The sequence below is a fragment of the Hippoglossus hippoglossus genome, chromosome 20, assembly GCF_009819705.1.
Source record: "Hippoglossus hippoglossus isolate fHipHip1 chromosome 20, fHipHip1.pri, whole genome shotgun sequence".
In the NCBI taxonomy this organism is placed as follows: domain Eukaryota; kingdom Metazoa; phylum Chordata; class Actinopteri; order Pleuronectiformes; family Pleuronectidae; genus Hippoglossus; species Hippoglossus hippoglossus.
The window spans coordinates 19,389,642-19,414,192 of record NC_047170.1 but is presented as its reverse complement, the minus strand read 5'-3'; the positions used below and the strand labels follow the sequence as shown (position 1 = coordinate 19,414,192).

Below are 24,551 nucleotides of genomic sequence, written 5' to 3'. Positions count from 1 at the left end.
GTTGGATTCCAATAAGGTTTATGTTTAGGTTAGTTTAAGTTTAAGTTTAAGTTTAAGTTTAGAGTTGGATACGATAAGGTTCATGTTTAGGTTAGTTTAAGTTTAGCTCAGGTTCAGGTTACGTTTAACCTCTTTCTCTCCCTCAACGCAAGTTTGAGGTAAACCGGAGCAGAGTGAGACATCTGTCTAACTTAGGATCTTTGCGGCGCAGCGCTCCGCCCCCTCAGTTCCGCCCGGAAGGGAAATGACGCAGGCGCAGAAAATGGCGTCGCTGGAGCCCGAGTGCTGCTGGGGTTTGTTAGCCGTTTAATTCAGAGCCGAGTGCGGGCGCGCTCTTCGTCTGGCCGCCGGACGATCACTGACATGGCACAGCGCCGCTGCCGCCCGCTTTCCTGATCCCGGCATCGAACCCGCAGCTTCATGTCCGCAGGAGCCAGAGCTGCCTGGTCGAAGAGGGGCTGTGGGGATTCGCACCGCCGAGGTGAGACGTCTGCAGTCCGCCGCTAAGCTAACGCTGCTGCCCGGGTTCAGCAGAGTCAGAGCCGCTGGGGGGGGGGTCTCCACCTGAGATCCAACTGTGCTTTCATTCCCCTGCACGTGAGACACAAACAGCCCCCCCCCCCCCCGAGTGCAGCGGCAGCCTTTGTTTGGGACGTGCATGTTAGCCTGTTAGCATGTTAGCTCTAGCTGCCTGTAGCAGAGAAGCCAGAGGGTGGAGCCACCAGTTTCCTAACAAACTGTGTTAAAGTGTTAAAGCCCCCCCCACCCCACCTCTCAGGGAATCACAGACAAAATACAACCTGTGTTTATAATGAAGGTTCACACTGTGTGTGTCAGTGGCATGTTTTCAGCTGCAGGTTAGCATGTTAGCATGTTAGCTCTGCAGACTGTCAACATGTTTTCATTGCTCCCAGTCAGATTATTACCAAACTTCACGTGTCCTGTCAGATATTCACTCCGCTTTACCTCCACGTGTAGCGTTAGAGGTAATGTGGAGTATTACTCATATCATAGGAGGAGGATTGGATTCGTCAGGTGAGTTATAACTAATCAGTTTCAGGAAGGTAGTTGGAGTTAGTTACCAGCGGGACGTAATTCACTAATTACAGCGAGGACCGGCTTTTTAATTTGAAACATTTGAGTTACGTGGTTATTGATCAAATAGAATCATTAGCAAATTCAATAATTAAATAGAATCATCAACAGCAAATATCTTGATAAACTGAAGACTTGTTTGACAGGATAGTGAACTGCTGCTGGTTGGACGGAAATATTGACACTGACAATTTATACTTTGAATAATTTATAGTTTTAACTGAGAAACTAATCTGCACTGAATAAATAAAACTTAAATATAAAAAAAAAACAATTAGAGGAAAATAGTTCTTCATCCTCTCATAGATTTGTCACTTGGTAAAATGATCCCCTGCAGCCCTCCTGAGGAAAAAGTAACAAGAACGATTTCTTAGATGACTCTAAATGTGTACAAAGTAAAATGTGATGTTTACGTGTCTCAGGCTGTCCTTGTTGTGTCGTCCAGCTGATGTTTGTGAGTTTCAAAGTAGTTTGCTGTGATGCTGCTTGTCTCTGCTCGTCCTCCACTGTCTAACGGATCTTTTTCCTGTCTCCTCGGTTTAGAACCAGGGAAACATAAACACAGGAAATGCGAGCGGCCCCTTAGCTCTCAGCCATCAAAGCCTGTGATTGTTCGCCCGGGCTCCAAAAGGTACGATTCCCCCTCTGAAGACTTTTCATGTTCGACCTAAACCCCCTCAAACTATCGGCTTTGCCTCATTATCCCTGTGACTCCTCATCCGCTCACTCACACAGCGGGCTTCCCTTCAGCCCTGTGTACATGGGGATGTTTCAGGATAGAGCCTGAAGCCTCGTCAGTCATCGTACTGCTGAAGAGATCTTAAGAAACACACTGAATCCTTATCATGTTCCATGTCCCTCTCTGCTAAAACAAGCTTCTTCTGGTGGAAGTAGTTTTGTGTTGGTTTTACTTGGTTGTTGAGTGAAAGGGTGATTCCAGTTTATTGAAGTTGAGGTTTATTATCTGAGCTTTATTGTTCCTGTCAAGTATAATAACACTTCGCCTGTTTAAGTAATCGTTGAACTCTAGAAAGCCAGCCCTTCAGAATAAATTACTAAAAAATGTCCTAAAACAGGAGTAGTCAGACGACAGGTAATCTCGATGATCTAAACCTGCTTCTTAAGAAAGTGATAGAGATTCTTCTTTGACCATGAAATCTTTAAATACACAACTTAGGGCTGAAGCAGGATGTGTGTTAACAGACAACTCAGACGATAATTTAGATTAGTTTTCTTCTTACAACCTGTCTGATCACCTGACTGTTAATCTTCGACTTCTCTGACGTCCTTTTCATGAATAGAGGAGCAACGATTTTTCAGTTGGTGCTTTTCTTTGTCATCTGTGATTGTAATTTCATTCTCTTTTGACAAAAGGAGAAATTTTAGGATGTTTTTCAAGCTCTGGGAAAATTGACAGTTTATAAACTCAATGGGGAATAAGGTAAGGGATCCACCTGTCAGACATTCTAAGAGCACAATGTTGTAACAAGTGAACTCAAACAATCCTCTTACCCGTAACTCTTCAAGGCTGTTACTAATATTAATGTATAAATAATGTATAATATTTACTTTCACAATGAGACCAGGAACGTAACCATCATGAATTTGCCGATCTGTATATTTTTATCAAAAATATGAGAAGTGAACAAATTGCTTACTCTGTTGAAATACACAACGTGGCCAATGGTATGTGGAGACAGATGTGAACATGGGGTAGTGTGTGGGTGTCATGGTGGAAGGTATGAAAAGTTTGCAGAAGTTCTTGCATGTCCTTCTTTTGGGGGTAAGTAAATGTTGCCCCGGGAGACGGTCACGCTTTAACGTGGTGGTTGTGTTGACTTTGTCGTTCAGGTGATTGACGCACAGAAAAGGGACTTTGTTAGGATCTGCTGGACACAAGGGGCACTGTCCTCTGATTGGCTCGGACAACCCCCACTGACATGCCCGTGGCCAATCAGAGGTGAGTGTGCTGTGTGTATGTGTGTGTGTGTGTACATTCGCATTTGAAATGAACGAGTTTCTGTTGGTGTGTGGATGACATGTGTTTATGTTTGTTGTTTTTTTGTGCATAGAAAATTTGTAAAAAATAAATTGTGTTTTTATCTATTCTCCCTGATTTGTGTGTGAGTGTGTTCTAAGGATTTCTCTCTTTTTATCTTCCACTAATCTGACTGTGTGTCAGCAAAGAGTCACACTCTGTACGATTGGCGGTGAAAGAACAACCGCTTGTTCGATGCTGCAGCTGAAGTGCTGAGCTTTTAATGCTGAACGCCCTCTCAGTCCCAGACTTCCTGTTTCCAGCAGCGCTCATACAAACATGATCACTTCCCTGAAGAGACTCACGTCTTTGTATTTGCTGAATTTATTTTTGAGAGTCTGTTTGTTCTCGTTCATCCCAGGATTTCACCCTGTGGTAACACCGCTCCCTCTCTCCCTCTGTACCCCTCTGTCCGGCTCCTCCCTCTCATTCATTCCCCTCAGGTGTGTTATGTCGGGGGCGGATGTGGAGGTGTACCTGTCCCAGGTGCACGATGGGAGCGTGTCGTCCGGCTTCCGGGCGCTGTACGAGGAGCGTTTGCTGCTGGACGTCACGCTGTTGATAGAGGAGCATCACTTCCAGGTACACGAATCAGGCTGAAGACACACAAACCTGTGTGATGCATGGTGTTGAATCCAGGATCAAACATTACATTATATATCACCACCCATCGCTCGCATGTTCAGAAATATACTTTTAGGATCACACTTGAAAATAGGAAAGCGCTGGATGTGAGGAAACTTTCTTAGAAACTTGAAGACAGAGTAAAGTCAACTAAACAGACTAAACAACATCTACTGGATTATTATATGTATGTCTATGCACATTAGGTTTATGTATTATATTGCTTCTTATTTCTCCTGCAGGCCCACAAGGCGCTTCTGGCCACACAGAGCGACTATTTCCGGGTGATGTTCACAGCAGACATGAGGGAGAGGGACCAGGACAAGATCCACATGAAGGGGCTGACGGCCGCTGGGTTCGGCCACATCCTCCGATTCATGTATTACGGCTCGCTGGAGCTCAGCATGCCCACTGTCCAAGAAATCCTGCAGGTAGCATACGAGAATGACGGTTCTTTGTTCTCTGGACTTTGTTGGAAGTTTGTGTTTCTCCTGTGAAGCAGCAGCAGCAGCACATTGTCCGGGTCAAACATCCTGTGGAGCAGCAGGAGGCCGGACATGACGTATAAACTCTGCTGTGGAAAGATCAGTGTTGTTGTTTACAGCTCATCCACACCGGCGTCGGCCCTCATCACCAAAAGCTCTGGAACCTCCTCGTCTTTCCAAGTTGACGTCTTCGTCTTCTACGTGTTTGGCTCCTCTTCTTCATCCTGAGATATTTGTATTTTACTTTCGTTTTTTTTCACATTTGCCTCCATCACATATTAGAAACGTCATCTCTGTGAATCCTCTGGACATTGTCCTGCTGTATTTTCACATGGGCTAATTTTTGCTAACTAACTCCAGAGAATGTCCAGAGCCTCTGACTCATTTGCATTCTCACATACAGCCCCTCTGGATAACGTCAAGAGATTATCCTGAGTTCAGTGCAGGTCACAGTAATTATGTTTCTTCTCCATCATGTTTCGTCTTCCTGTCCCGGCAGGCGGCCATGTACGTCCAGCTGACGGAGGCGGTGGAGTTCTGCTGCTCCTTCCTGTTGGCCAAGATCTGTCTGGAGAACTGTGCCGAGGTCATGCGGCTTCTGGAGGACTTCAGCGTAGGCGTGGAGGGCGTCCAGGAGCAGCTAGACAACTTCCTACTTGACAACTTTGTCCCCCTCATGAGCCGACCCGACTTCCTGTCCTACCTCAGCCTCGAGAGACTGCAGGTCCGATTGTTGAACGAACACACGAAGCCACAAATGACTCACAGCAAAGCACAGCTATAAATACACTTTCAGACATTTCTGATCTTTTAGATGAGACATCAGCAGGAAGGATTCTTTCTACTGTGTTTATTGTTGAGTTGTAACGGGAGAGATCAGCGACGTGTCTTTTTAAACGATTCACTCACAAGTTAACCTGTGATAACATTTGCAAAACTCTTCTCTGAACCAGGCGTACCTGAACAGCGACGCTCTGAGCCGCTTCCCAGAAATCGAGCTGTATGAAGCGGTTCAGGCGTGGCTGCGACACGACCGGCGGCGCTGGAGGCACACGGACACCATCGTGCAGTCCATCCGCTTCTGTCTCATGACGCCTGCCAACATCTTTGAGAAGGTAAGTGCTGACGCAGACTGAGGCTGACCTTGTGTGTTGCAGTCTGGCGTTGTCGCCGGTGTCCTTCCTCTCTCCTCTTCCTCCTCGACAGGTGAAGACGTCAGAGTTTTACCGTTACTCCCGACAGCTGAGGCAGGAGGTGGACCAGGCGCTCAGCTACTTCCATGATGTCAACCAGCAACCTCTGGTGGAGACGCGCTCCAACCGCATCCGCTCCGTCCGCCCGCAGACCGCCGTCTTCAGGGGGATGATCGGCCACAGTATGGTCAACAGCAAGATTTTGCTGCTGCAACGCCCAAAGGTGTCTGCCCGTTTTTCTGTGCTGGAAGGCCACGTTTGAGTAGAAGGAAGTGTTTTGCTTCCGCTCGTTATGCAGCACAACTGTGATCCCTCAGTCTTTTTACATAATCTGATCTGAAATCAGTGTGTGACTGGGGCTCAGTAACCAGTGTAACGATCCCTCAGGTGTGGTGGGAGCTCGAGGGACCTCAGGTGCCGTTACGACCGGACTGCCTGGCTATCGTCAACAACTTTGCCTTCCTGTTGGGCGGAGAGGAGTTGGGGCCCGACGGAGAGTTTCACGCTTCCTCCAAAGTCTATCGCTACGACCCTCGACAGAACTCCTGGCTACGCATGGCGGACATGTCTGTGCCCAGGTTAGAGCAGCTCCGCCTGGGATGTTTGTCGTTTATTTATTTTCTTGCTGTATTTATGTCAATTTAAGTGTGATGCTTGTTTTTTTTGCAGATACTCCAACATTATTTTTATAAATAAAACATTTGTAGATACATTTTCATGCTGCTTGTTGTTTGCAGGTCAGAGTTTGCCGTTGGCGTCATTGGAAAGTTTATTTATGCTGTGGCGGGCCGCACACGAGACGAGACCTTCTACTCCACAGAGCGCTACGACATCACAGAGGACCGCTGGGAGTTTGTGGACCCGTACCCTGTGAACAAGTACGGTCACGAGGGAACGGTTCTGAACGGGAAACTGTACATCACTGGAGGAATCACCTCCTCCTCCACCTCCAAACAGGTGTGTGTGTTCGATCCAGGGCGGGAAGCAGGGGGTGGGGGAGGAGGTGGTGGTGGAGGTGGTGGAGGAGGAGGAGGAGGAGGTGGTGGAGGAGGAGGAGGAGGCAGCTCGGTGGGCTCGGACGCACACAGGACACGCACTGGCCGAGGCCCGCTGCTGCCCGGCACTCAGGCCAGCTGCTGGGAGAACAAATCCAAAATGAACTACGCCCGTTGCTTCCACAAGATGATCTCCCACAACGGGAAGCTGTACGTGTTTGGTGGGGTGTGCGTGATCCTGCGGGCTTCCTTCGAGTCGCAGGGCTGCCCGTCCACCGAGGTGTACGACCCAGACACCGACGAGTGGACCATCCTCGCCTCCATGCCCATAGGGCGCAGCGGCCACGGGGTGGCGGTATTGGACAGGCAGATCATGGTCCTTGGTGGCCTGTGTTACAACGGCCACTACAGTGACTCCATCCTCACCTTCGACCCTGACGAAAACAAGTGGAAGGAGGATGAGTATCCCAGGATGCCTTGCAAACTGGACGGTCTGCAGGTGTGCAGTCTGCATTTCCCAGAGTATGTGCTCGAGCACGTCAGACGCTGCAGCTGAGGTCTGCTCCACAATAAGCCTCCTTTTATAGAAACGAGATGCACTGATCGACGACTGCAGTCTCCCGCTGGGAGGTCGGGTTTTTACAGGCGGGAGACTCAACTGACGTGCAGGCTTTTAAACTAGAGATCAGCACTTACCCGGGGTAAGGAGCAGGTTGACTCCTCTTAATGAAGGCAGTTGACGCTTGGCGTGGTGAGACGCCACAACAGTCAGCTGGAACATTTTCAGAATTAGCTTTCTCAGAAAATTAAGGAAAACTAATCGTGGGGAGAAAAAAATGTTTCATTCTGCTGGTTTATGTTTGGACTGTGGTCAGTTTCCTGTTCTACTGCTCACCGACTGTATCTAGGCTGTCGTGTCAGGCTCACTGCAGAAACGCACTGGAAGCGTCAGAATCACTCATTCACCAAGCAAACGCGAGTTTTCATTTTAGTTTATCAGCCAAACAAACCTGCTTCCATCAACCGATTCAAACTCAGACATACATCCTGTATCTCTTTAATCAATTACGTCGCTAGTTAGCGAAAGCAAAGCACTGATCGCGGCTATTTCTATCAAACAATGTTGAAATAATATATATAACAGCATACAATGAGGTATATAAACTAACTACAACACTATATACTGTAGTGTAGTTCCTTTTAGAGCCTGTTTCCAGATATATGAAGCAGACTGTTGAGTTCCAGATGCTGCCGATGCTTCGCCACCAGCTGTACAAGTTCAGGTAAATTCAGGTTTCGCTTCCAGTGCGTTCCAGCTTTTCAGCCCAAACTCTGCTCGTTACTTCCAGATATCCACGATACTGTGCTCATGTTCACACAACGTCTTTTCGCGCCCCCTCTCCTTCCTCTGTCTCGTCGTTTTCAGAGCATTTGTGTGTGGATGAGAGAGTGAGCTGAAAAAACCCAAAGCCACGTGGTACGCGAGGCCTCGTTCTTCATTGGGTGATGATGGTGTCGCACTAGAACAGTGGAAGGGGCTCGTCTACCTGCTTCGAAAAGATGGATCTCTGTCTCAGAGCAGTCCGGTATCCGTCGAATCACCGGCAGAGCTTTACTTCCGGTCATCTACATTCCCTGCACTCACCCGGTTGGTTTGTGTGTCGATGCACAGCGAACCGTCCTCGCAGCCCGAGTGTCACAGGACGCTGTGACGCTGGAGACGTTTAGCAGCATCTGAAATTAACTTTCTGGCTGACGTGTCTCTTCGGGAACTGAAAGTGTGTCCATCATAAAATATGCAGCTAGGTAAAATATTTGAGAAACTTCAGGCCTCATGGAAGAACATTTTGATCATAAACTAAATGTTGGACCAACAGTCTGAAACCTAAAGACTCAAATTTTCTGATGACATGACAAAGAATAGCAGAGTCTTGACTTTGACTTGAAGTGAACCGCCTTAAGTAGGTGACGTTACTCTGTGGATGATACTGGACGTAAATCTGCGTATCCAACAGCTTCTGGAAGTTTAATCCAAGAAAGTTTGATTTCCTTTTAGCTGTGGAGAAACTGCCTGTACATGACAAGAAAATTCTCCTCAGAACAAAGTAAGAACAAACGGTTCATACGAGTTGTTCCTGCCTGAGGCCTGTCATTTATTTACCTGGAAACCTGGTCGATACGTTTCAAGCTCTGTGGGTTTGAATTCAACAACCACCACAACTCAGACCGTTAATCACATCTGCTATTTCAGAACAAAATACCCGCCAGTGGTTTCAGAGGATCTTTTTCCACCAAAGCTTTTACCACCGTTCGGCCGTCGGCTGTTAATTTCAGACACTGAAATAAGGCCTTCAGTTCAAGTCACATCAGATGCAAAGATCTTGTCGTCAAAGCTTTCACGTCCACGCAGCGCAGCGCCTTGATCTCGCAGCAGAAGCCTGCTCCATGAGCAACTCCACGTCTCGGACCTGGGCCTTTTATGGATATTTATTTTTATTTTCATGAGCCAACTGTGAAAAGGGCTAGAGCACATGCTGATGCAGCTCCGTCTGTCAGCCGCCTATTTATTTATTTTCTAAGGTATTGCTTTTCACCGAGCTATGCAGTAACAGTAGTAGGTTTATTTATTATTATGAGAATTTCATTGTGAATCGTGTTGTTTTCAAATCGTACCTCGTGCTCTCTCCTCGTTTCATCGTCTGTCTGTGGCTGACGAGTGGAAGCTGTGAGAGACGTCTTTCCTCCATTGTGAACTGACCACATCAGAAATGTTCAGAAACCTAATTAGGACACTACCGACTTCAGCAACTTTACCTTTTCCTGTATGCAAAAAGTTACATTCACAGGTTTTCATCATCTGTGAAACACCGACTTGTGTGTCGGTGGCATGTTTTTCGAGGGATCAGACTTCAGTATCCTCCTGCTATGAAAACACTCATCTATAAGTTCATGAATCTTTGTTCACACACAAACCTCGAGTCCTGAGCCGCTGCTGCTTTACAGTGTTGATGCGATGCTGCCTGGGTTCCTTGTCTTTTCCCCTGTGACGCCGCCTCAGCAGCGACACGTTGACACACGGCACTTCTCATGTTTACGTTTTGGTGACTTGGGGGGGAAAAATACTTGAAAGGAAAAAAATGTTTTGAGAAATGCAGTTAACACAGTGCGGCTGCAGTGAAGGATTTGATTGTTGAATCTGTAACCAGAATCACTGCACTGTGGTTTTATTCCTTCGTCCCTCCGGGTGCTCTGAATGTGTTGCATTCACAATAAGATGAGGTCTCTGTGACGTTTGTCCACATTTTGACAACTGATCAAACTGTGAAGGAAGTCGGACCTGAGATCATGTTCAAGAGGCGAGACACGTTTTGTGAGGTCACCGTGACCTTGACCTTTGACCTCCCAAATTCCGATCAGTTCACCTGTGTTTCTAAGTGAACGTTTATAAGACATATGAAGAGATTCCCTTAAAACATTTGTGAGACGTCATGTTCACAATAATGGGACAGAGAGACGGACAACCTGAAAACGTCCCACTGGCGTTGAGACATTTCCTCGAGCCAAAGGCGACAGTTTCAAATGTTGAGTTGAACAAAATCTAAATATCTGTCATTTACAAAAGCAGCGAATCCTCACATTTGACAATTTAGATCCAGCTAATTTTATTTATTACTTGAAAATGTCCGAAACAACTACTGGATGAAACGTTCTCATGGTTGCGTCCTCTGCACCGACTTGTCGTATTGGAAACATTTTTCCATTTTAACTTAATCAGCTGGTAAAATATCAAAGTAAAAGGGAAATGAGAGATTTTTGCCATTGTACTACATTTTCCGCAACTTTCAAACATTTTAATATACTTTAAAATCCAGTGTCTCAAGTTGTTGTTCCCTCTTTTCACATCTTTGCACTTTTTTTTACCTTTAGAATAACTACAGGGGGAATCACACGTTGAACGTACCCGTGCTCACACTGTCAGCGGCAGGTCTGGTTTAGGAAATGAGCCTTTTAAAACGCCACGGCCTGTTTTCTCATGTGTCACTGTATCTGCTGTCATAACCATGAGCATCACTCTACAATCCGCTCCTCCTCCTCCTCCTCCTCCTCATCGTCGCTGTGTGAAGAAGAAACATGTAACCGTTAAAGTTCTGCTGTCCTGAGTTGAGGCACATTCAGTCCTAGCGCAGCATTCTTTAGTTCACCAGTCTTCAGTCCGTCAGTAGGAAAACAGAATAGAGGAATTTAAAAAAACACATACCTTGCTACAACGACTGTATCCGAAAAAGAAAGTAAAATCAGATTAACATATCTTATAATCTGAGTAGAAACTCTTTGGAAACGATTTGTAACTTTCCAGAAATAAATGTTCATATTGGTCAACTTTCAGGTGGTTTTCTCAGTGTGTTTTATTCATGTCTGTATTTTCTGAGTTTTCTCATGATTATTGATCGTGTTGTATTCGTTTCTGAATCTTATGTCTGTTTATAACTTGATTCTGTCGTCAGCAAGTTATCAAGCAATTATTTCTTCAGACTATAAATCGAGGGGCTGATTGAGAAAACTATTTTTTTTATATTTTCGTATCTTTAAAAACTAAAATAACAGTTGTTCACAGGGTAAGTTGATCTCGTACAGTAACACTGAAAATAGGAACTCAAAACATAGTTCTGATCATTTTGATTTTGATTAAACAAAAACATTCTGTCCACAATTCATCATGATTTAAAACAGAAACTGCAGATCTCTCCGCGGGAGCAGGAACCAGGCAGAAATCTCTACGACGTCAAATAAATCCCAACACATGTTGGACCTCAACAGGGATTTAGTTTGAGGTCATTTGATATGATCTACAGTAAGTTCCACGAAGTATAAATAGACTTTAATAAGAAGAAAAGAATCAGTTTTGGTGTGAATGTTCAGTTCACTGTTAAATGTTTGTCATTAAGACACTAATTCATTTAGTTTTCAATGACACAAACTGTCGATGTATTCTGCTCGGTGCATTTTACTGCAATTATCATTTTAGGTGTTAGAATTCACTCAGACTTCACATGCTAAATATCAGTCCCCTTAACCTGTCTGATTTTTATTAGGATCCACGAATGGTTATCATAAAGAAATGTATTGCGTTCTTCCTCGAGTCAAGTCCCACCAGCCCTTAAAAATCTTCTGGAAACCGGTTGAGTAGTTTTTGTGTCATCCTGCGAACGAGGTGGAGGTAGAGTCGATCACTGCTTCACTCTGTTCTGGATGTTCCACCTCTGGCCGGAGCAGGTCTGCAGGATCAGCTCATGGCCAGAGGACGCCTTCGACTCCATCGCCTCCAGAGGATCGATTTATGATCGACTCGTCCTGGAGGAGCAGGAGGACACAACCTTCTGGTTTTCTCAGGTTTTACAGATAATTGAACAGTTGTGGTCGTTTATAGAGAATTTACATGAGACATGACTGCACCCAAAAGTGAAGCCAAAGTCCCCCCCCCCCCCCCCCCTAGTTTATTTATTTAAGATTTGACTTGTAGTTCCCGCTCCGGACCAGCAGGCGGCGGTGTTGCACCTCCTACGCTGTTTTCTTCTCTGACAACCGAAGAGGAAGAAGAAGAAGAAGAAGGAAGATGTCCTCTGTGAAACTGGTAACTTGTATTCAGACATTTGAACATTATGAATGATATCTAGATATAATTAAGTGTCGGTGATTCAATGAATCAGACTCGCAGCGTCACGCGGTGACACGTGATCAGTGACAGTGAATCAGACGGAGATAACACATCTGCGGTTAGCATGTGGCTAGCTGCAAGCTAGGACACAGAGTTTATCTCTAAGAGAATCGGTTAATCGTTGATTGCGTTCGAAGCCCGATGTGATGAACGTGTTTAAAGACGCTTCACGCTGCTCTTCTCCCTCCTCGTTAACCGGTGCGTGTGTTCTGTCGTCCGGCCGCCAGGGGGCGCTGTGCACCGCGGGGCTGGCGGGCCTGTGGAGCGGCTCCGTGCCCGCTGCTGCTGCTGCTGCTGAGGGGAAGAAGAAGAACTCCCAGCCGCTGCTGAGCCTGGATGAGGTGGGTGAACAGCTGACTGACAGGGGGGGGGGTATATATCAAAAACCCCAGGTATATATATATGTCACACATTAATCTTATGATAATTCTTTAAAGTAGGAAGAGTTTCATCCTTTTTTTCTGGCTGTAATATCACGTTCAGGGTTTAAAGATATAAATAAGTGGATGTTTGGGCCGTGTGTGTTTGTGTGATACTTCCCGATCCTGTGTGTTTGTGTGATACTTCCTGATCCTGTGTGTTTGTGTGATACTTCCCGATCCTGTGTGTTTGTGTGATACTTCCCGATCCTGTGTGTTTGTGTGATACTTCCTGATCCTGTGTGTTTGTGTGATACTTCCCGATCCTGTGTGTTTGTGTGATACTTCCCGATCCTGTGTGTTTGTGTGATACTTCCCGATCCTGTGTGTTTGTGTGATACTTCCTGATCCTGTGTGTTTGTGTGATACTTCCTGATCCTGTGTGTTTGTGATACTTCCCGATCCTGTGTGTTTGTGATACTTCCCGATCCTGTGTGTTTGTGTGATACTTCCTGATCCTGTGTGTTTGTGATACTTCCCGATCCTGTGTGTTTGTGTGATACTTCCTGATCCTGTGTGTTTGTGTGATACTTCCCGATCCTGTGTGTTTGTGTGATACTTCCTGATCCTGTGTGTTTGTGTGATACTTCCCGATCCTGTGTGTTTGTTAAAGTTTGTGACAGCTGTTTTTCTTGCTGTGCGAGTTGAAGGCTCCTCGGTCTTCTCTCCTGAGTCGAGCTGACGTGGACCCGTAACCTTGCTTCAGATGGTTGTCTGTTCTAACGTCTCCCTCAAGTGTCCCATGTCCTGATGGTGTCGTCCTGTTGTTGTCTCAGCTGCCGTCTCTATACACCACACCTGAAGCGGGGCCGGTCTGCGCGGAGCCGGACGTCGGCCCGTTGGAGCAGAGCGTCGCCTCGCTGAGGAAATGGGCGGAGCCGTACACGAACCAGTGTCAGGTGTGTGCGGTGCTTCTCACGCCAGAGAAACGTTTTCAACAAAGAGCTTGTGTCTTTGCATTCTTGGATTTATGCCAACCTAATTATTCTTTACAAATCTTGCTTCCTGCTTGAATTTGCTGTGGAGTCACTGACAGACTAAGAGAGGCTGCAGTGTATCATGTATCTGTGGTGTTTGAAGCACCCCCCCCCCCCCCCCCCCCCCCCCCCAGGTGTAAATTAACGAACTTGTTTTTCTTGTTTTTCTTGTTTTTCTTGTTTCTTTGCAGCAAACCAGTCAGGCTGCGCTGGGGAAAATTGAGGTGGGTGACGGCTAAACGTTAAAGTTTTATCTCTAACTGTTGTTGCTGTTTGGTCATGTAATAATAAGTTTAATGTGCATATCTATGACACATTTTTAATCTGATAGTTTAGACCTTCTGCACAAAACCCCATCCAAACCATCTCTTATGAAGTTGATTGCTTTTTCCTTTATTTCCATATTGAAATGGTTCTGTATTTTTAAACGGGAGCTTTAGCTTGGGGCAATCTCTCAGTATTTGTATGTAGTAAGTAGTAAAGACTGTGTCTTCATTTCTTTCCAACGGGTGTATTCATAGAGCTTGTATGTTTTAATTCAGTAGTATTGTAATGTTCTTCGTATGTAAATTCTGAAAAATTAGTACCAGAACATCATCACCTCGATAATAAACGTACATTTTGATTTGATCAAAAACACCAGTTTCTTGGATGTCAAATTCACGCCTGAGCTGTGGCATTGAACGGCAACACATTATGCAGGTGTACCTAATAAAGTGCTCACTGGTAGCTCCGGTCTTTTATCTGTTCAGATGCTGTTGTGAAGCTTTTGCTGAACTACAATATGGATGATGGGTTGTTCCTTTCATTTCTGTTTTATGTCTCTGCTCCACATGTGACTTGTCTTTATTATTGAAGTCTATAAAATGTTCCACCAGGCTTGAACGATTATTTGTGCCATGAAAGGTCTTCATGAATATATAGAAGCCAAAGAAAGTCTGTGTTATTGCGCATGTGGAAGCTCAGTGTGTCATCAGATGAATGTAACCTGCTCTTCTGTCCGACTCGATCTGCTCCTGCTGACGATCTTCAACCGCAGCAAGTGTACAAGACTGTGGAGCCTTCGGTCAACTCGTCAATAACCACAGTCACAGGTGAGACAATCACAGACAGCCAGTGCAGCATGTGACTTAAGAATCATAATAATCAGTAATCATGAGAATAAGGTCAACGCATCAAAACCTGATCAACACAACTGGTTAAATCTCAGATATAATGAACTTTTCTACTTTCCACACTTTTTCTCTGCGGAGCTGCTAAAGCCCTGAGAGGTGATATTTAGTTTGATCTTGTGCGCACGAGATAAGAAACTCGTTGGCACGCTACAAACTGGAGGAACAAGTGAAGGTTTGTCTGCTGAGGACAGTTGTGTGTCATGTATCTGTAAAGTCGTATTGTAAGTGTAGTTGTTGTTTTAAACTTGACAATGATACAAATAGTTTAATTTAATTTGTGCCAATTAACAACATTTCTTTTCCTCTGGCTGCTGCCTACCTCCTTATCACCAGATAATTCACCACTTCTTTCTTTGATCTGTCAGACGTGTACCAGTTCCTCAGTGACCCCCCCCCTGACCTCTACCCCAGTGTGGCAGCGGTTGGTTTTTCTGGTTTCCTGGGACTTTACTTGGCCAAAGGTAACTTGTACACGTTTGCACTCGCCGACCTACATTCTCCCACAGACAGTCTCAGGTCTGAAGTGACAACGAGCTCCCTCACAACAACACAACAACACAACAAGAGAGATGCAGAAGGAAATGTTTTGTCCATCTTATCCCGTTGTGTTGCCATGTGTGTTGTGTTTATCTTTTTGTGAATTATCTGCTTGAGAGACCAGGAACTGTTGTGTAACTGTCGAACGGAAACTTATCGATGTTATAACGTTATTAGAAAAAACAGCAGCAATGATGGCAGTGCCAATTCATAAATGTGCTAAAGATAATCATAAACAATGCTAATAATAATAATAATAACTGGGACTCAGTAGAGCCCACTCCTCCATCGAGGCCCAACAGTTTCCTTCAGGAACATTTACATTCAGTGGAGTTTTTCTTTGGATCTGCACCAAACTTCACTCACATGTAAACGTCAGTCGTCTAAACGCGTCTGATTCATCGTTCTGTTCGCTGTTGACATGTGGCCCCACATCATGGGAACTCGTTTCAAAACCTCGATGCATAGAAGATAAAGAGTAATAACAGGAGCTATAAAGTCTGTCAATCTTAATCTTTCACGGGGGGGAGGGGCTTAAAGTAATAAACTTTACCTGACAGTAAAATGAACCCTTAAAACCCATTATCCTCAAGTTACCCTCAGTAAACACAGGACGTGACAAAGTTCTGTGTTTGGCCTTGAGATTAATTATTAAATCAAAGTTCGGTAAACAGCAGACGATGAGGAGCAGAAGGAAAAGTCTCCTCCCTTCTCACAGCAGAAGTGTTGTCTCTGTTTCAGGCTCCAGGGTGAAGAGACTGTTGTTTCCAGTCGGACTCGTGGCTCTGAGTGCGTCCATGTTTTACCCTCAGCAGGCCGCAGCCGTGTTAAAGGTGTGTTTGTGTTTTGTGTACATGTGTGTCAACATGTCTCATCTCCTGAAATGTCACAATACATATAGACTGGCTGTGACCCTGAGCTCCAATCAGGAACCTGCCTGTTATGAAATGAATCTTCATATTCGAGTTATTCCTACAACCCCAACGATTCTGGGGGAATCAAATATGTAGGGTTGTAAATGACATGTGTTGTATTTATGTTTTGAGCATTTAAAGAACAACTTGACTCGTCTTTGTAATATTTACATGATAATGAAGAGAAAAGAACAAGCATCAGGTGTGAGAGGGAAATCAATCATTTAAAATGTTCATCATACAAACGTGTGGTGTGAGGAGGTTGGGATCAAAAACTATTTGACAAGTTCATATTAAAAGCTACTGTTTATTATAATAACACGATTAACTTGCGTGTGTGTGTAATGATGTTGCGTGTGTGTCGACCAGGGGAGTCGAGACTCGGCGTTCACCTGGGCTCAGCAGGGCAGAGTCACGCTGGAGACTCTGTGGAAAGAACCACCGTTTGGTAAAAAGAAGGTGAGTCTTCTTCACTATTTAAAGTTTTGTAATCATCTCCGTGAATGTGTGTTGGTGGTTTGTTGTTGTTGTGGCTTCGCTGATTTTTGTGTCTTTTTATTTTGAAGAAGTCTGAGAAGAAAGAGCAAACAGAGAGCAACGACTCGAGCAGCTGAGACGACGTGAAGACGCACGTCTGCTTCCCGACAGACGTCCACCTTCCAGTAACACACACACTCGTATGACCTCGTTTTTTAGGTTCATTCTTTGAATATGTTAATGTGAGCATCCACCCGGAGCTACAGATTCTAACTGGCTGCTGGTTCTGAGTGTGATGGATGATCCCGTCCTGAACGCTGACGCCTGTTCTATGAACAAACTCGTCACACGTCTTCTCATCTGTTCACATTCCATCTGCTTCTGGCAACAATCCTCCTCCTCCTCCTCCTCCTCCTCCTCCTCTTCCTCCTCCTCCTCCTCCTCTCCTCCTCCTCCTCCTCCTCCTCCTCCTCATGTAGTAACCAGTCCCAGTTTCTTTACCACTGACGTCAGCTCCTCAAGTTTCTATTTAATTCATCAAAAATCTCACAGTGTTTTTAGTGTGTTAGTTGTCAGCAAAACATCTGTAACATCTGCCACCAGCAGATAAAGACCAGTTACAGTTAAAAACACGAAAGTATTAAATCTCAGAAATATTGAAAAACATCAAAATAAAATGAAATTTAATCCATTAATCAATAACAACATAAAGAATATATATGATGTTATTATATGTCACAGCTTGACAGTCGCCTCAGACTCTTGGAAACTGAAGGACTTTTTCTTTGTTTCTGACCTTTTTAATTTATAATTGTTATTTGCACTCGTGAAGGGAACGTGACTGATGATTGAAAAGTATTGATAGAAGGAATTCTCCAGTTTCCACCACAGCTCCGGACTGTTTATGTTCTCAGTCTGTTTTTATTTGTCTCGTAAAGGTTTTGCTTGTTTCACAAACACGGAGATCGACAAGATGCCATTGGTCAGGATTTATACTGAAGGTTTTAAACGTCACTGAAGGAGGAGGAGGTGAAGGTGAAGGAGGAGGAGGAGGAGGAGGAGGAGGAGGAGTGACGCTCGACACTGTGTCACTGTCGTCTCGTTTCAACAGAATATTATCTGAAGTGGATCGTTCAGTGATTCGTTCACACTCTCGTTGTTCACTATTTATTTGCCCTGATGTTTTGCTGTTTGCTTTAAGTTGCATTCCATATAGAATTTAATTATTAACAAACTGGATGAGACTGTGGTTATTGTCCATGAGTAAAATACGCTGTATATACTGTGTGAGGATTTATCTGAACGTCATTAAACACAGAATTTATCTGAGGCGACTTCTGTCATGAATTCTTTAACCTCGACTCGCGTTGATCTCCTCGGCCAAGTTTTCATTGGTGTTACGATAACTTAAACCCCACTGGACGGATTAGCAGTTGACCTAACGTTAGCACACACGTCCCCTGTAGGAAATCCTACCTCTGTAAGCTCATAAACACAGAGGTGATCAGTGCTTTGACTTTGAAGACACACGAGCTTTGGAGCAGAGGAGTCGACTTTATTCTCAACACTTGAACTTCTTGAAATTCAAAAGGAAAGCCTGACCATCCTCTGCATCAGTTCCTCTTTAACTCACAGAAACTTTACTGCTGAACACGACGTCACTGGATGTGACCACACGTCCCAGAACGCAGCCGAAGTAACTTCAATCAGCTGATGTGAAGACAGAACTCAACAGGGAGGAAAGAGTTGAGAGGAATGACTCAGCCAAAACTCACACGCCTTCACAAAACATCAAAATCATGGAATTGTAAACTTTTCTCAAATATGATCACTGTGGTTTTGCTGAAACGTTTTCTGTTCTGTTGTTTCCCCAAAATATTAGTTTGTATTTTCTGTAACTTTGTGTCCAAAGACCCATGAGATCTTTTTTCCTGTGTGTTTAAATGAAACATTCTCATGCACACAAGATAAAAACTCTTTCAACATAAATAATATCACCTCTTTGGACTTACTCCCTGGATTTAAACGTGATGCCTTCATCTCAAGTTACTGTTGGTTCCAAGTATTTATCAGGTTCAAATACGTGTTTAAAGCAGCTTGAGACTAATCATTTAAATGTATTTATGTCAAAGGGAAACTGTCTGGAATCCACCAGTACACATTTCACTTCAACACGAAAGAGGAACTACACGTAGCGAGCTATGTCAGCGTTTTTTAAAGAAATGATGAAGTGGTTTAAGTTTCACAATTCATCCAAAAGTGACATCTGGGATCTTTGCCCCAGAAGACGAGGAGCTGCTGCCGTTGTGACGTCCAGGCTCAGGATGACGATCGATACACATCAGATGGTTATTCTTGTGCAGTTTTTGTTTTCAGCCCCTGTGAACTGGTTTTAAAATGTTACACAATATGTCTAATACAACAAACACACCCATTTCTTAAAGGTGCTGATTCAAATCTAGGGTTGTTTTTAGAGGCTGTAGTTATTAGGAGCTGTTGAATTATGTTTCATGAGACGTGTGTCTAACAAACTGGAGTTATTGTTTGATTTCCAGCTTTATCATCATAACCGATCATAAACAGGATCAGCTAATAACCATGAAACGAAAACATTCACAGATGATGGAAAAACACGTTTCCAGACTTCCTCCTTCACCGCAGTGAAGTTTGAACGATTGTTACTCAACTGGAGGGAACTGGTTTACGATGCAGAGGAACAGCCCCAGTTCCGTGAGGTCAGGTTGTTAGGGAACACAGGACCAGTTGGTTGTGTCGACACAAACGATGTGAGTCCAAAGGAGTTTCACAAAAATGTCTTAAAGGAAGGACTTTGGAGAAACTTCAGGAAAACTTCAGTGTAATAGATTACTGGAGCTCTCCAATGCATCAGTACTAGGTTAGAAAGGATTACTTCTCTACTCTGACCTCCCTCTTGTGTCGTGTTGAGCTTCTGATGAATCTGGACTTTGAGTGTTAGTCTGAATTTTCACTTCTGATGAATCTCAAGCAGCTTTTTCACTGTCGGTAACTGGTTTTTTTACCGTAGTGAATTTTGTTATTGTTAGTATATTTTGTGTTTCTCTGAAGTTGTACATTATCTGCAGAGTAAAACGTGATGTGACGTCCAGTTGGGTTTTGTAAACTTGTGCAGCTGCTGTAAAAGATTGGACGTTTAAATATTTGCAAATTAAACTGACTGAGATCAAACTGAACCTGAATCCAGAAGTTGGACTCTCGTACAGAATCACGAGACCAGGACGTGGGATCGGTTATAGTTTTATTGTAAATATAAGTCATCGAAAGTCGTCCCTGCACATCAAATGCATCAGCACTAACAAAGAATGATCAATGAAAGGTAAGAATAAACATAAGCTATTCAGCGTAACATATTAGAAACGTGATTAAGCAACACACAATCATGTTATAGTGAAACAGATTTCCCCTTTTTAAAAGCTGAACTTGTTTAAAGGAACCCTCGTCTGAGTGGAGGACAGCAGAGGAGCCGGACACGCCCTCAGGTGTCCTCGTCTCCCTCCTCTGCTCCGCTCGTTCTCTGTCATTCCTCAGCCGGAGTGGCCATCTTGACGAGGCTGTCCTTATCAAACCTGAACAGCCTCCAGCCCTCCTCCTGGGAGAGGTCCTCGGCACCGCGCCCCTTGTAGAAATTGACGGACGACTCGTTGTTCTCCGCCACCACAAACATCATGCCGGAGCAGCGTGTCTTCATCGCCAGCTGCAGGAGGGACATGGGTAAACTGTGAGACATTTTCCTCCAGAATACGTCGATTTTTCGATTTTCACTTAAATTTTAGGAGATAAAATGTTTTTCTTCTCTAACTACAAACTTTAAGACTAATATTTTTCCTCACTTTGAAAACGATATAAAAGAGTCCTCGCTATATGAGCGACATATTTTTACTCTTGGCTCTTTAAGAACGAGCAGAAAGACTTTGTTAAAAATGTGTAATGTGTGTATTTCTGGTCTGTGACTTATTTATTGAGGAGATGTTACAACATAAGAAAACCTCCAAACAAAGAATTAACTGCACTTGTGAATAAAACCAAGTGGTTACGCCTGACGTCCTGTTTTCTAATTTAGAAACATACTCACATCGCTGAGGTGCCGCAGGATATCGGAGCCGATGCCCAGCCCTGGAAAGAGGGAAACGGGGGTTTTAAAGCAGGAAGTAGCTGAGATGTGTTTAAAATGTAGACGAGAACAGGAGTTGTTTTTACCTCTGTACTCATCCATCACGTAGAACTCCTCCAGGTAGAGCTGTTTGCCAACCCAGGGGTCATAAGTAAAGTAGTACATGGCAAAACCCACCACCTTCAGGCCTGATGGAGACAGGAAAGTTCAGTATCTCAAACACACCGAGTTAGTTCTCTAGAGATGTTATGACGTTTGTTCAGCCTTCAAGGAGGGGGGGAGAAAGAGCTCCGATATAATTCGTGATTCATTTGAACCCTTTTTAATTAAATGGTTAATATTTTGTTCTGTTCATCACGACCAGCCTCTGTCTAACATGCAGCTGAAAACCTATAAAGATGTTCCACCCATTGTTAGCATACTTAGCAAACATTCGCTCAGAGGGATAGCTCTGCTTGTTTACGATATAACTTCCTGTTGAACCTCATATAAAAATCTCTGTTACGTACCATCACTACTGTTCTCTTGGGTTTCAGCGATGATGCAATGGTAAAACGGGGTTTCACCAAAACCATCCTCAAGGAGATCTGCAACGAAGCAACACATTTCAGCACAAGTAGAAAACTGATAATTAGTGCGTGTGAAAAGCCGGATGTTTAAAAAAAAAACTCACCTTTTTCCGTCAGCCTCACCTGGTGCTCCATCTCTTCGTATTTAGCAAGTTCCTGAGGAGAAGAAGAAAAACCAACAGTATTTACGTCTAGTACTGAAATCACAATTAATGTCAGTTAATCGATTAGTTGATCAACACAAACCAAATCAACACAGTTTTACACTTTATTAAGGTCAATATTGATATTTGAAAATTAAATAAATCATTTAAATGTGTCTTTAAAAGATTCTGAGAAAGGGATTTTAAAGCTGAAAAACTACAATTTGAGTTGAAATTGTGTCATTTAATTAAACATCTTGATTATCAGTTATAAACACGGATTGTATCTATGATATATTATTATATCTGTATATGCACAGTCATGCAGGGTTTTATAAAGCAGGAGTTAGAGCCGTTTATAACTTTAACCCTGCAAATGTCTTATTTCAATAACCAGATAATTAAACTACATGACTTATGAAGGCGCAGGTCATGTCTAGGCTTCGTTGAACGTGTCGCATCGATCAGATCAATCAGTTGAACTTGATACATCGAAGTCGAGTCTCTTCTGTTCTCTGAGGGGAAACATCTGGTTTTCAACCTCTGGGAAATCACTCATTTGAGGATAGAACATAATAATAATAATAAAGAATATGATCATCATTATGTTTGTAAGGACTCAACGTGCTGCTCGTGTTGACTCGTGTGTCACATCAGTGGTTACACAACTTTACCAACAGGTACAGACACTGGGACGGAAGTGGCCTGGGCGGAAGTGAGACCATATTTGGATGTGAGCGGTGAGCTTGTAAACAAAGGCCGAGGACAGTCGGAGGATGTCCGGGCGTTTGTCCGACATCCTCCAGCTCGACACCCAGAACCCTGCACCCGCCACCTCGTCACCGCTAATCGGGTTAATCCGTCGATTTGAGGCCTCGTCTGACTTTATTCGTCGGAGCTAGCTGTGGCTAACTGAGCTAGCTGAAGCTAACCGAGCTAGCTGGAAAATAACTGGGCTCGCTGAGGCTAACTAAGCTAGCTGGCGCTAACTGAGCTGGCTAAATATAACCGAGCTAGTCGGGGCTAACTGAGCTAGCTGAAGATAAGTGAACTCGCTTCAACCCGGGCGACCTGACGTGCAGTCGAAACCCTTATTTCCGGTGTGGCCCACCTACCTTCACCAGTCGTAATATATCAGACACGTCCCTTGGTTCAGCCTTTCGCAGCGTATACTCCATTTTCTCCTTTTACTCTTCTTGCCTTTCGTTAGAAGTCCTCTGTATGTGAAGTGAAAGATCAGATATTTCTTCATTCGCTTCTCAGTGGCTTTTCCCCCACAGTCAGCCTCAGGTCCGGACGCGCACGTCGAGTCAGGAACATCCAGTAAGAGTCGCCCTCGGCCGGGTCGCTGCCGTCCAACTATCCCCCTCTTTTGTTTACATCACCGCTTTTATACCCGGCTCCAGCTGCAAGCCGATTGGTCGGCCGGGGTCGGGGCTCAGGTTTTTGACCAATTACCGGCGCTCTCCGGTCGCGTCGGACCAATCAGCGTCGGACGTGACGCGTCTGTTTTGATTCTGTCATAAGATCTTTGTTTTGATGGCGGAGGCAGAAACTCAGGGAAGAGTTTAGTGCTTTAAGAGAAACCAGCAGTTCTGTGTTTGACATAAACAGTTTGCATATTCACTGGAGTTTAGTAAAGTAAAGTAAATATAAGTACAAATATCACCTGTGCATTGATAACATCAACTCACATAGAAAAACAGTTAGTGCCTGTGTTAAGAACAATTATCAGACGTGGCTGTAGGTTCTGCAGGCAGCTTCTGTACCTCAGGGTCAAAATGCTCTGTTGCAAGTCAAAGTCCTGCAGGGAAATGATGGACAAACATGAACGCTCCACAGGAGCAGCACAAGTGGGATTCTCCACCCTCTCAGACAGCCAGGCTAGTTAAGGTCAGGCTGTATCAGTGTTACAACTCTAGAATGCAGTGTTGGAAATCTGCACATCCCAAACAGGGGTTACACAACAGAGAAGATTGATCAGCAAGTTTTAGTTTGGGTCAAGGTCCAGCAAACACGAGATAGTAAACAACAGCTTCTTGTGTTCGACCCCCGCTGACCCAAGCATGCAAACACCTTTCCTCAGCTCCAGGTTGTAATGCACATTTCATCCTATACATGTGTCATCTCTAAATATAATGGAGACTCTTCCAGAGCCACATCAGACATTATGAGACTGGTGTCCTGAACTATAGCACCACAAAGACACTTAATGCACTAAAACTTTATAGGTTATATATGTATATGATATTTACTGCCAGATCTTGAACTTGTAGCAGCATCCAGAACCAAAACAAATGCGTCGTCGCCCACACCACCCCCCCTCCCTCCGTGTTCTCAGCAAGGTATTACCTTTCCAGCCAATGGGTGTTGTGCAGAACAATAAACACACTGAATGACGTTACCGTGTGTGCAGGAGAGTAAAAACAAGCTGAATGGCTGCTGGTCAGACTGGTGCTGCTGTCAGTGTCCGAGCCTCCGAGTTCACTTTGAGGTTTTAAACTTATTTACTTCAGGGCTGACCTCACTCCTGCCGACACAATCAGAATCATAATCAGGTTTATTGCCAGTAGGTTTACACACAGATGGAATTTGCTGGGCAGCACAGAGCCCCACACTACACCATAAATAGCGTGTTTAAGATCGTTACAATAGTTTTGCTCTGTGAAGCTCAGAGGATGTTTTGACCATTTCTGTTTGAGTCAGACTGAACTCAGGGAAGAAGAGGAAGCCTGACAGACTGAACTCAGGGAAGAAGAGGAAGCCTGACAGACTGAACTCAGAGAAGAAGAGGAAGCCTGACAGACTGAACTCAGGGAAGAAGAAGAGGAAGCCTGACAGACTGAACTCAGGGAAGAAGAAGAAGCCTGACAGACTGAACTCAGGGAAGAAGAGGAAGCCTGACAGACTGAACTCAGGGAAGAAGAGGAAGCCTGACAGACTGAACTCAGGGAAGAATAAGAAGAAGCCTGACAGACTGAACTCAGGGAAGAAGAAGAGGAAGCCTGACAGACTGAACTCAGGGAAGAAGAAGAAGAAGCCTG

At 44.4% G+C, this 24,551-nt stretch overlaps 3 protein-coding genes across 3 annotated transcripts; 2 read left to right on the top strand and 1 right to left on the bottom strand.

The window, feature by feature from the left end:
• The first annotated feature begins 221 nt into the window (after positions 1-221).
• Positions 222-7,578, top strand: klhl15 (kelch-like family member 15). Its single transcript, XM_034571723.1, has 10 exons — positions 222-481; positions 1,639-1,726; positions 2,947-3,055; positions 3,577-3,715; positions 4,000-4,188; positions 4,742-4,966; positions 5,196-5,357; positions 5,449-5,658; positions 5,823-6,013; positions 6,173-7,578. The coding sequence occupies exons 3-10, from the start codon at positions 3,036-3,038 to the stop codon at positions 6,984-6,986; spliced, it is 1,950 nt and encodes a 649-aa protein (XP_034427614.1). The 5' UTR covers positions 222-481; positions 1,639-1,726; positions 2,947-3,035; the 3' UTR covers positions 6,987-7,578.
• A 4,389-nt stretch (positions 7,579-11,967) lies between these two features.
• apoob (apolipoprotein O, b) lies at positions 11,968-16,789 on the top strand. Its single transcript, XM_034571760.1, has 9 exons — positions 11,968-12,062; positions 12,374-12,487; positions 13,342-13,464; positions 13,734-13,766; positions 14,582-14,636; positions 15,083-15,178; positions 15,996-16,087; positions 16,538-16,627; positions 16,735-16,789. Exons 1-9 carry the CDS (start codon positions 12,045-12,047, stop codon positions 16,780-16,782), a joined length of 669 nt encoding a protein of 222 aa, XP_034427651.1. The 5' UTR covers positions 11,968-12,044; the 3' UTR covers positions 16,783-16,789.
• Positions 16,790-19,905: 3,116 nt separating this feature from the next.
• Positions 19,906-22,885, bottom strand: LOC117753585 (diamine acetyltransferase 1-like). Its single transcript, XM_034571766.1, has 6 exons — positions 22,623-22,885; positions 21,469-21,520; positions 21,305-21,382; positions 20,882-20,983; positions 20,757-20,797; positions 19,906-20,378 (listed from the first exon to the last, which is right to left on the bottom strand). Exons 1-6 carry the CDS (start codon positions 22,683-22,685, stop codon positions 20,202-20,204), a joined length of 513 nt encoding a protein of 170 aa, XP_034427657.1. The 5' UTR covers positions 22,686-22,885; the 3' UTR covers positions 19,906-20,201.
• Between the last annotated feature and the right edge of the window lie 1,666 nt (positions 22,886-24,551).

Excerpts from the sequence above, each read along its gene's own strand:
- apoob (XM_034571760.1), top strand. Across the intron at positions 13,767-14,581 it reads CTGCGCTGGGGAAAATTGAG|CAAGTGTACAAGACTGTGGA; the intron begins GTGGGTGACGGC and ends CTTCAACCGCAG. Across the intron at positions 16,628-16,734 it reads CACCGTTTGGTAAAAAGAAG|AAGTCTGAGAAGAAAGAGCA; the intron begins GTGAGTCTTCTT and ends TTTATTTTGAAG.
- klhl15 (XM_034571723.1), top strand. The coding sequence starts at position 3,036 with ATGCCCGTGGCCAATCAGAG. Across the intron at positions 3,716-3,999 it reads TAGAGGAGCATCACTTCCAG|GCCCACAAGGCGCTTCTGGC; the intron begins GTACACGAATCA and ends TTTCTCCTGCAG. Across the intron at positions 5,358-5,448 it reads CTGCCAACATCTTTGAGAAG|GTGAAGACGTCAGAGTTTTA; the intron begins GTAAGTGCTGAC and ends CCTCCTCGACAG.
- LOC117753585 (XM_034571766.1), bottom strand. The coding sequence starts at position 22,685 with ATGGAGTATACGCTGCGAAAGGCTGAACCAAGGGACGTGTCTGATATA. Across the intron at positions 20,984-21,304 it reads CCAAGAGAACAGTAGTGATG|GCCTGAAGGTGGTGGGTTTT; the intron begins GTACGTAACAGA and ends TGTCTCCATCAG. Across the intron at positions 20,798-20,881 it reads CGTGATGGATGAGTACAGAG|GGCTGGGCATCGGCTCCGAT; the intron begins GTAAAAACAACT and ends CCCTCTTTCCAG.